The following is a 12,388-nucleotide window of genomic DNA, read 5'->3' on the forward strand; positions in this document are numbered from 1 at the left end:
AATTAAAGGCAATATCTAACTATTTTTAAAATTCAGTTTTTCACATCCAAAGGTAGAAAACTTTATAATTTCAAGAGATTCGACATTCTACCCAATTCATCTGGTACATCTTAGACACTTTAATACAGGTAGGGTGCACATAACAGGAATGCCCCCTCTCCCTTTCTCCTCTGTATCGTTTGTCTTAGACCTATGTTCTGGTCTCATTTTAACAAAACTTAATCTTTAAGTTGAGACTATAATCTTCGTCTGTTAAAGCATTGTTATAGGACCAGTCCTCGTTATCAGGCCCGTAGCCAGCAAATTCAAAAGGGGGGTTCTTTTTCTGAAAAAGTGGACCTTTTACAATGAAACTTATGTGTACCTAGATAAAAATTTTACCCAAAATGGACCTTTTCCAAACCGACTATTACCCCTTTTCCTGACAAAAGGGGCAGTTTTTTCAAAACCCTTTCATGGAATCCTTTCAGGAAAGGGGGGGGGGGGGGGGGGGGGGGACTGCCCAACAGCCATATCAAAGTTAAAACGACGATAATGTGAAACGGTGAAAGCAGCCACCGTGAGTTTCATGTCTCTCAGGTAACCGAGTCCCCAGTAATGACAAATCTTTGCTGGTGATAGAATACAAAGAAGTCTGTTTCCAGTAACCTTTAAAGCTAGTACAGTGACAGGAAGAAGTTGGGAACACATATACTGATTTAGAACCTGCACAGCAGCTTAGATCAAGGAGTTATAACACTGTTATAACTCCTTGCTTAGATCGGCATAAATGTTTCCACTGTGCTGTTGCATTATGTACCATCTTACGGGGTTCAGTTTAACCTTTAACTGTGCAAAAAAAGTCTCTTTTAAGAGAAATTCCTCAAAATTACTTACTATGGCAGTATTTTTAAATAAGTCGGACAAGATGTGCAGACGATCGTTCTTCCAAACAGGCTGCGCTCCGAAACGAGACTTCAACCTCGTTTTAGCCGTGACAGTGTGAAGCCGCTAGCAGACCCTTGACAGAATCCAGTGCCAGATTAACACGCTATTCAAGTTAGAGGGAGTTTTGAAAAAAAGCACCTTAATTAGAATTTAATAATTTTAAATAAAAGTGTTTACTGCGTGCTTGCTTCCTTTCTCATGAATACCAATAAAGCAAAGGCAGCCACTGGAAATAAGACAGCATGCAGGGCCTTCTCTCAGCAATTTATATTTTCAGAACACAAGGCCTACTTGGTAGTACCAAAAGGAGAAAGACTGCAGAAGCAGCTTTAATACTTTTAGATTTTATGTTTTAAATCAACATTCCTGTAAATTAAATCACGTCAACTGGGCTAGGCATCAAGTGCCAGTGGCTTATTTTCGCTAATTCCATCCAATTAGCACCTGTCTAAGTAGGCCTGCAGGCAAACAGTGCTAGTCTGATTAACTAGATAGCAGTCACTAGTAGGCCTACTAGGTCACCGGGAGTGGCTAATTAACCTTATCTACAAATCTGAAGGGCTAATCATGGACATAATAAGAGGTCCAAGGGCTAATTAAGCTTGATGACACCAGATTTCAGTAGAGTAGTAGGCCTAACCGTCTAAAGAAACCAAGAGAGTGATTTCAAATGTCTAATTTTATTACCTCACCTGTAGGCCCCTTTAACCAGCGGACATCATCGCGTGATTAAACAACAGCAATTTGTTTAAGTTGATATTTTTTAATTTAATTTACCTACCTGCTTCGGTTGTTTATGAATAATTATAGTTCACACCCAGTTTTAACAATAGCCTATAATATATTTATCGTAAATGTCTCAAATCCTTTTTTTTTTAGTTCAGAATACTTAAAAGGTTGACAGCCAGTTTTCCTTGTTTTGCCCGAAGCCCGGGGCATATTTTAGTCAATAGGTGACTGAAGAGATAAAGCTACCAGACACACTAACTGGCAAGCATTACTGTCATTTGTCACACAGAAGGCTACTCAAGTTTGACTTTTTTTACCTCTTGCACTGTCACGTGTGTTGTTCTGTGCTTCTCCCAGGACGATCAGGACACATACCAAGTACGCTCCCAGCAGCAAGTTACTTTTTATCTGAAACGATACAGACAAGGGCCGTTAATTGTAGTTTCTTATTTTGTTGTACGTTAACTGAATTATAATACGAAAATAAAGAAACAAGCTCGAGATAATAATTACCCTTTTAACTATGTCGAGATAAAAAGGCGAGTTTAACGGTAAGGCCTACGTGTTGCAGTTTTATTTGTCTTCTCTCTTATGTCTGCAGGTTAGGGACAATTTTTTGTGCCAAAATAAAGTGAACTTTGTGAATGGATAGACTTAATGACTAAGATGCGTTTACAGATTTACAACAGAAAGTTTTTTATGCATTTTTCGAGAAACAGCGACAAGTCATAACTTTACCCATAAAGGGACACTATGAATAAACAAATATAGTATGTAGATAAATGGGCCTACTAGAGGGCCCCATTGGGTATTATCGTTACCCGTGAAAACCACTTTCTATTTATTTCCCGAGGTGCGTGCAACGTTAATTTTAATTTAGCGATTTTCTGGAGCACCCCATTCCCGTGTCTCTTGAATGTGGCTTTTTATTCTCCGCCCTTCGCGAAACGAATGCATTATACACCCAGTGATTCGTTATTTTCAGGATTTTGACACTCATTATCAGTGAGATATGAATAAAGTGATGTTTACTTTGGTTTATGAATTGATGATTTTATTTCCCGTGAACAGTGATCATTCCTCCCCCCCCCCCCCCCCCCCCCCCAATGGAATCCCCCTAAAGGGTTGTGAAAATACTGATCTGGAACACATCGTTCTTTTGAGAAAAGATAGAAATAATGTGTTTTATAAGTGCCACATCTCAAAACGGGCGATGAGCGAAGTAACTGGGCTGCCGACTAAATATTCCCGACCCAACTAAAAAGCGATGCCGCTAATATTCCCAGGTGGTCTCCCGCCTCCACATGCGTCATTAAACGCATTCAGTCTCGGCTTCGATGTTTAATTGCCAGGCCCCTGCAGCGACGTCGCGTGTGGAGGCGGGGAGACCATCTAATCAGAGAATTAGGTGGTTCAGTTAGTCCGCGGATCATCTGTTCTGAATACGCTCTAGATTACACCTGTTATATTGGTACATGTTATAAAATATGCTTTACGCTTGGAAAAGATGCTGTAAACACGGACAGTGATAAATGAAGATTCATAAAAAAAACAGATATGTTTGTTGTAAACCTCTGTAAACATCAACTTTGGCGAATGTTAAAATATAGTATTTTGTATCTATTTACTAAGGTGACATGTGAAGTATAAAAATGGTGCAACACTGATCAAGCGTGATTTAGTACGGGTGGGCCATTTTCGGCATCACAAGACGTCAAATTCCGGCAAAATGACAGACTATTCGCAATATATTTAAAACGCGACAATCCAATTTAATGCAGGGGACAGGTTGGGGGTATTAATCAGTTTGAGAGTGCAGCTAATCCGTCTTCTTCTTTTTCTTGAAGTAGGTCTAAAACGAACGAAGTTAAAAATCCCCTGCCCCTAAAAACTCAATAATATACACACATAATGGCATATCAGAATTCACGCGAGGGAGACTAAACAAATGTCAAGATATTTTCCTTTTTTTCCATTTCATTTATAATTAAGCATTTTTTTATTGTGTTGACATATGATACTATCCAGTGGTTAGGCCACGCTTTTTTATTTTTATGGATGACATCCTCTGGGGACCCCAAAATCGGTGCGAGCGGGCGAAAAAAAAAAACAGTCCAAAAAAAAAAAAAAACTGCTTAAAAAAAGTTATGTTTTCAGTACACAGCTGGAAACACTAATTTACCACAGAAACACGTATCAAACTAACAATATGTCTTTATCCATGCTCTCAAAATATTAAAGCATTGTGAATAGGGCCTACTTCGTAGAAAGGTAAAAAGTCATGAACATATATGCTGCATATTACCAAATCTATTTAAGGTTATTTCATGCATTCTGTTGGTATAGCAATCAATAAAACAAATATCAAATAAACAGCGTGTCTTTATTTGTACTCTCAGAAAATTAAAGCATTGTAAACACTTCACAGAACTGTTAAAAAAATGAAGCAAAGATAGGCCTATGCTTCCTACAGTACTACCAAATCTAAAAAAGGTCATTTTGGTCGATGCCATTTTGTCTACTTCGACTCAAACGTAGCAGCCAACTATCGGGTGGCCTGTCCGGCCTTCAGTCCACCAAATACCACGACGCTCTTGTCGACCCTTTTTTCGCTACTAAAAAAAACCTGGTAGGCCTATGTGCTGCTTTGGACAGAATGTCACGGCCAGCCTTTCGTATAATTGTAAAAGGGTGATATCTCCATGTCCAATATCAATGGCAAACCAATCCAAAACGTACGGCCCCCGTTCTCTTTATGACTTTAATTGTCGTGTATTTTGAAATTAATGCCAGAGATGAATTTGACGGCAAAGCGGCCATATTTCCATGTTGTGATAACATTTTCCGCACTTGGAACTACTCGGATGTCTCCGCAGTCGACAATGACAGTATGGAGCTTGCGGAATTAGCCGAGGATTGCCGATTGCATTTTCCGGCAAATTCAATAACGACGTTTGCGACAACCGACCTCCTTGGGGGGAGGGGGGGATTTTTTTTTTTTTTTTTTTTTTTGGAGAACGGACGAAAATCGGTGCGCGCGCAGGATGTCATCCATAAAAATAAAAAAGTGTGGCCTTATGTTTGCCTGTTGCCCGCTAGTGTATTGAACCATTCTTCTTCTTGGAATACATCTGTGTGCGCTTTAAGTAACTATTAGTTAAAACTCCTGAGCCCTAGAAAACTCGATAACTTGCACGCACAATGGGGCATTAGAATTCACGTGAGGGAGATATCCTGCTCTCCCACACACTATATATGAATTCACGTGAAGGAGGTTTGACAAAGAGTGCAATAGCGTGCAGTTTACCTTTACTTAAACTATTTGGTAGTTTTTATTAATGTATTGACATACTGCATGGTGATTTGACTGTTGCCAAGCAACGCGTGCAAACAAAAAGTGCAAAACACAATAGACTGGCACTTGGGTATTGACAATGGGGAATTGAATTTCATGCTGTTAGCAGTATCCCCCTCCCCTTCCCATCAATACTCATATATTCATACCACTTACAGTCCGGCTTGTAATCGCCTCAATTTTTAAGTGATATGACTTCTAGGTCCATCTTCAGGAAACGGCCACTTGATTACAACTCCCCCTACGTCTATAATATGAACATAATCCTGTCATCCGTTTATTGAACTCATGTAAGTGGGATTTCACAGGTGTGGGGTTTTCAATCATGTGCTTATTTCCTGAATATTAGCCTAGACAGTTTTTAGTCAAAACTGGTAGAAACGTGACTTAATCAAAAAAAAAAAAAAAAAAAAATCTCATTACAGCTTTACTTGATGTTTGCTTTCCCAAATGATTGTACCATTTCATTTTTTTTTCTTTTTTTTTCTGACTGTTTTATTATAAAAAATCTGAAATACAAATAGATTTGATAATTTTCTTGACTGATATCATTCCTTAAAATATCGCCTGCCTTCAGTCAATATAACGGAAACACCGTTAGGAAAGATATCCGTTTGCGCAGCTGTATTGATCCTCAAAAGCTTGAATGGTTGTTTAACTTTTACAGTAATACTCTAGGGTAAAATCCTGATTATTCTCATACAATCTGAAATACGAGTTCCTCCAATATCAAGTTCGTGTAGTAATTTTCTTTACTGATATCATTTTTCAAACTATCATCCGCCTCCGGTCAAATTGACAGAAACACCGCTACGAAAGATGGATTTGCGTAGCTGTATGGATTCTTACAAGTTTTAATTGTCCTTTTGCTTTTTCAATTAAGTAAAACCGCGTTTTTTTTCTTTTCTGAAAAGAAAAAATACCTGTCTTGTAAATCGATATGGTACTTTATTTATGTCACCTCATGGTCGAAAAATCAATAAAACAATGAAGTCAAAATGTGAGCAAGTTTTATGGCAAACAAAAAATAAGTATTGTCAGCGAAAAAAAATGAAAAAAAAAACATTCAAAGTGATTAATACTCTGTAAATATCTCTCAAACTAAATTTAATTACTAGTAAAATATTTTTTTACCTTTTGTAAAACTATAGTGCTCACGTACATGTATTGTAGTGTAGGAACCGACTGCAAATACCTAGCCAGCTGTGAGAGAGCAAGGATAGAAGCGAAAAATGAGACGTACGATACGCATTTTCACTAACAAGATTTTGAAAAAAGGCCTTACACTTTAATAGAAATATAAGGTGTCGCTATAAAAAAAAAATAAAAAAATAAAAAAAAAAAAAACAAAGCATAGAACTTTTACGCTTTGAAAACCCATACATTCTACAAGCAGAAACAAACAACAGATAGACTGATTTTTTTTCGGTATTTGTTTTAAGGTTTTAAGGTTTTGTGAAACTATTCTCTAATTTAACGACATAATAACTTTCGCGTACAATGTCATTATGCGAACTTCTTGCAATACTCAAAAATATACGGATATTTTTATATATTGCGTCTGTTTGTCACAGGAACTAAAAATGTTTGCCTGTTTTTCTGTCTTTAATTATTTTTCGTCGAATAACTAAAAAACTACTCTGAACCAGGCATGGAGTGCAAGAATAAAAAGATTTAAAGAGATTTGGCGTGCTTCAAAATATAAAATGAATAGATAAATAAAAGACATTAAAATCAAACTCCAAGTGTAGCTGCGGCCCAGTGAACATCTGTGGGTTTGACCTACCTGGAGAACTATACGATTTAAAATACAATCAAAACAGAATCAGCATTTTTAAAAAGAGAAATAAAATAGCATGAATGAAACCGTTAAAATACGGCATGATTATTTAAAGTGATACAATGCCTCAACAAGCAAATAATTTAATTCCGAAAGTCTTGGTTGTAAATATCTATACTTTATTTCTTATGCGACCAAGCTATTGGTCGAACAGTTATCGTGTGTTCTAATACAGCTGTATCAAGATCTAAATCTCTTTCACTGTGAAGTGTCTTATTCATATAAGAATAAAGCAGTATTTTTTCTTCATCCAACAGCTGTTCGCATAATGCCTTACATGGCTAACACGGTCGATGAAATTCTTCTCTCATCCATGATCATGTTATTTTTTCCACGCGGCATTTATTTTAGTTGTATTCTATTCTAACATTCGGGATAAATGCAGAAATGTAGGTTTGTTTTGTTGGCGTTTTTCATTTAAATAAAACATTAGTTATTGATTTACTATTGAGTATAATGTCTTCTGAAATAGATAGAATTGCATGATGAGCACGCTCTCCATTTTGCATGGTTACCTCACTATACCCGTAGATATCTAAAACGCTCTTCGTAGGACAAATACCTTAAGACCTTTAAAAAACTCTATACAGGTGAAATCGATTAATGAAACAGGCTTGTCAAGTGTACCGTTTCTATAATGAGACTTTACATAATTTACATTTGAGGTCAATAGATTTATTATGTTAAACACTCTTTCAACGATTTCCCTGATGATGTAACAATAATGGTTTGGGGATAATATATCATTTTTTGGCTTAGCGTTTGCTCTGCTCTCATACTAAAGCACTTATTAATACAATTAAAGCAATTACTAAGACAATATCCTGTAGATTATGTAAACAAAACCCTTCCCTATTTTGTTTTAGATATGGTTTCAATGTCATCTGGAAACATTTTTAATATTTTTTTCAGTAATTATCTGCTTAGTGAGGATCATAAATTTGAAAAAAAAAGACTAATCCAATATCTATGGTCGCATTCACATCGAGTTGAGCCATGGCTCCACAAAGCCACGACTTAAATATGGCGGACGTACATGAAAGGAAAACCGCCTAGTCTTTTAATAGTCTCTCCGCCTCTCACACGCCTCCCCATGTGCTGCCCCAATGGAGCCTAGATTTGATGACTGTACCCCCGCAGGAACGACGGATGGGGAGGCTTGTGAGAGGCGGAGAGACTATTAAAAGATTAGGCGGTTTTCCTTTCATGTACGTCCGCCATATTTAGGTAGTGGCTTTGTAGAGCCATGGCTCAATTCGATGTGAATGCGGCCTATGACGCTAAATGCTTCATCGCATGTTCCTCATTAATCCCTGAAAATCTGTGATTTTATAACGACTGATTATTTTCCAAAATATATAAGGCATTGAAAGGCAAGAAAAAATGGGTTGCCAATCACAACTTCACTCCGCCCCGACACTTTATTAGCCTAAAAGACGGTGTCTTTTAAATCCTAAAGATAACTGCAATATGTACATGTACGTGTCTCCTTCGTGAAAAATATAAAAAAAATGAGTGCAAATGTGAGGGCAAATGAGGTATGCTCACATTCCACTATTTCAAGGCACAGGATATGGGGATTTTCAGCGTATTATACTGTAACAAACAGAGCACCCAGGTGTCCTCCACCATCTTCTGTGATTTACCTTGCACACATATCCTCTCATTTCCAGACAACATTCTTCTTCACCTGGCTTCACCTGGCTTCACCTGGCTTGAATGTCGATAGTCTATGTTTTTCCAGGAACTTTCACATTGCGTTCGAATGTAATTTTAGATCAAGGGCGATGGTTTCATAGTTTAAATGGGGGGGGGGGGGGGGGGGGGGGCAGTATGGCTTGGGACCTATCTAAGAATGAAACTGGCAGCTTTGAAGACCAAGAAAAATCCACGCACTCTCACTTTAACTAAACATTACTTATTACTTTAGACAGTAAAAACAGGGTACATACATGTAGAAGCTAAACGTGTCGGGAACCAGAAGTCTTGTAACACGATAACTGTAATCACATCTCTTTACCATGTAAACTGTCAAATACACGGTCTACTATTGATCTTGGACGAGTAAGAGCTCATTTTATTTGAAACTGTCGTTCTACGATCCAATCGATCCAACTCCGCAGGGACACTAGCTGAATGCAATCAGATTAACTCAGACTAGCCGCGAGCTCCTCCTGGCGTTTTAACAGCAGATTACAGGAAAACTGGTTATGATACGAGTACGTTTGAAACAAGAGGAGGCGCGTTGATCTCTTAATCTGATTGCATTCAGCGAGATTCTCTGCGGAGTTGGATCGATCTACGTAGATCGACAGTTTCATTGGGAATGAACCCTAAAACGTACACGATGTAAAACACAGCACTGTAAAGTTATCAGAGCGTTGCGCTGGCGTTTAAAGTAGAAATGAATGTGTTCTTACTGACACATTTGCACATCCGACATCTTTTTTTTTTTCATTTGTCCGGTACTATTTCCTCGTATATTATTCTGATCATTGAAACAGTGCAATTTTCTACAAAAACGAAAGCTGATCTTGAAACTGAAACCAACTGTCCTTCTGAGGATAAAACCTGTGTTACTCCATGAAGACTTGATCCGATTACTACAAATCTAAATAAAAAACACTTGTCATTTCGAAATACTGTTAAACACGCCCGACACCTTCATCCATATAAATGTCCTACATTTATCACCTTATTTTCCGGGACTTAAAGTTGATTCCAGTGTTCAACCTTTCAACATAATAGGCCTAAGCCCGTTTGTGAAGCCGAAAGGGTCGCAGGCTGTTACAGTTGTATAATCCATTTTGTTGTTTAGCCATCCCAAAATTTAAATATCTCTCTCTCTCTCTCTCTCTCTCTCTCTCTCTCTCTCTCCTAACGTTTTCACCATTTTAATGCGCTTTAGGTAAAGGTATATACATATGTGAAGTCGACATGCATAAATGTCAACTTGACTTGTACCGTTTGAACAAGATACGCGATTTATCACCTGGGTCATATACTGTAGCAGTTGAACAAATTTCGTATTGCCTGTCACACATACCCGCCTGGTTTAATTTTTTTACATCACAACCATCCACCAAATTAAATTCGTACACTGTAATCTTACCATCGCACGTTGGAAAGGAAGTCTCCTGTCAATTGTCTTCTTGTCTCTCAGAGTTGTTTTTCCTCGGTATAGCTCACTAGACGTTGTTCAAATTATTTAGACTCTCTCCAAGAATTCAACTCCAGCTATAGCCTTGACAGATATACAAGAAGACAGGCCCTGTCCAGCAGGGCTAGGTGACACAATATCTGTCGGGCGTGCGTCCCCAGTAAGGCTACGGAGGTAACAGAATAGCGCTAATGGTAAGCTCCGTGCTTTTTTTTTACTCAGCAAACAACCCGCTCAATACAAATGTAGAGCGTATTGACTCAAGCCGCGTATTGATACCAGGCCAAGAGGCACATAAGGGAACTGAAGACAAATAAAGATGAATGTTCAGTATGTTGAAATATTCTGAGTGACAGATACATTATACATATATTAAACGTGAAAGGTTATAAATTATGTTTTGGCCAGTAGCAACGCACTATTTTGTTTATTTTTTATTTTTATTATTTTTTATTGTTGTTGTTTTTTTCGAATCGAGGTATCGCATCGTTTCATTTTTATTTCATTTTAAAAACAGTTGGGTGTTTTCCGCTGATAAATCTATAGTACCATTTTTAAGTTATGTAAACGTTACTAGCTGTTACAATATTAAAATCCCATGCTGCAAATTTAATCACAGCAAACCAATTTCGTCATATTTAATGTGCAAATCATATCGTCACTGCCACAGTGACCTCAACAGGTCATCATTGTTAAATAAAATAATCCTCGGTTGACCTGCGTTTCACAAAAACCCATTGTTTAGCTTCCATCGATTTTAATCCGAGTGTTCCATTCAAGGTTAACACTTAGAGAGACAGTCTATACACTCGACTCTTTCCCGCAGCATGATGAATAGATGTTTTCCTAGTAGGTATGCGACGACAAACAAAACATTGCGCGAGTGAAAGAATACGTCATGCGATTTTCTATAGTAGAACTGAATGTGTCCGTAACGATATCCACAACTGAAAATTATCTGATCGCGGGAGCAAATACTGACTTAATGTTCGAAATTGGTTCTATTTTTAAGGATATATTTGAATGTTATGGGGTAAGGGTTAAGAGAACTGCGCTGCAAAGGTGTGAATGCTGATTGAATTGTCCAAAGGCTATTGATATAGCTTAGCTTTTTGTAATTATTTACATGTTGCTACTAGTCGACTTATGCTTGAAATTTGATATCATTTTAAGTGCGACAGGAACAATTTGCCAATTGTGGTATTTTTATATTGCCATTTTTTATGTCGCAAAGACGTGTTTCGTCATTCCCTTTGAACTGCAAAAATGACAAAAAAAGTAGAAGACAATGAAAGAAAATGCAGAAAATGGTGAATGTGTCGCACCTTTTACTTGGACTGAACCGCTTAAATAATAGTCCTATGGAATTTAAGGTGCATTCACAATGAAACTATCGCACTACTTGGCTCTTCGGAATAACTCCGCGGGGACTCTCACTGACTGCAATCAAATTCAGTAAAAGATTAATACGCCTCTTCCTGACGTTGTGAAGAATATAGAAAAAGCTGGTGATTATAATTATACGCGTACATTGGAAACAAAAAGAGGCGTATAAATGTTTAAATTTGATTGCATCCAGCAAGAGTCTCAGCGGAGTAACGTCGAATAGTTTCATTGTTAACACACCCTGAGAGAGCCAAAGTAATGAGCAAGGGTGACCAGGGAAAATGTATTTCTCTTTTAGGTCCAAAATTCTACAAACAATCCCCAACTCGATATAATAATTGTGCGAAAAATGTCAACGTTAATGATTCGTGTGAAAATAGACAATTATGCTGTTAATGGATCAGCGACGAAAATAGAGCAATTTGCAATTTGCATATTAATATGACACAGCTCAGAAATGCGCACTGTGTGAAATAAAAAAACAAAACAAAACATATCTTCATTTTTTCAATAGCGAAGTCTTTAGAATGCTGATAGCTTGATGCTGTTGAACTAGAGGGCTAAAAGACATCTTTGTAATCCCTGCAGATCGCTCTTATGCACACACTAAGGCACAGGCCCACGCGCGAACATTTGCACACACACATTATCCCTGCAGATCGCTCTTATGCACACACTAATGCACAGACGCACATGCGAACATTTGCACACACATTTTCTCTCTCTCTCTCTCTCTCTCTCTCTCTCTCTCTCTCTCTCTCTCTCTCACACACACACACACACACAAGCCCGCGCGAGCGCGCTTCAGTTGGCCTGGCCTTCACATTGGTTTCTATCAATTATGATGCAATATGATGCACTTCTCTATAAATAAATTAATGGATTAACATTTGTATTAAGAAAAGAACAATACTCTATAATAAGATGTCACATGTCAAAAGTTATCATAATTTATGTTTTTAATCAGTGTAAGATAAGCTCAATATTGAAT

At 37.7% G+C, this 12,388-nt stretch overlaps 1 protein-coding gene across 4 annotated transcripts in view; it reads right to left on the bottom strand.

Annotated features, from left to right (window-relative positions):
• The window catches only part of LOC106178313 (uncharacterized), a 61,590-nt gene extending 51,341 nt beyond the window's left edge, over positions 1-10,249 (bottom strand). For 2 of the 4 annotated variants that reach the window (XM_087015855.1, XM_087015852.1), the window contains exons 1-2: positions 9,964-10,248; positions 1,974-2,064 (exon numbers count right to left, since the gene is read on the bottom strand). In XM_087015855.1, the coding sequence (XP_086871981.1) occupies positions 1,974-2,064; positions 9,964-9,966 (94 nt within the window). In that variant the 5' untranslated portion in view covers positions 9,967-10,248. Of the gene's footprint in view, positions 1-876; positions 1,853-1,973; positions 2,065-9,963 lie in introns of those variants that run through there. The other 2 variants (XM_087015853.1, XM_087015854.1) reach the window with 2 other exon arrangements.
• Positions 10,250-12,388: the final 2,139 nt, after the last annotated feature.

This window comes from Lingula anatina, chromosome 6 (genome assembly GCF_051362555.1).
Source record: "Lingula anatina isolate TDL-2025a chromosome 6, LinAna3.0, whole genome shotgun sequence".
NCBI classification, from domain to species: Eukaryota; Metazoa; Brachiopoda; class Lingulata; order Lingulida; family Lingulidae; genus Lingula; species Lingula anatina.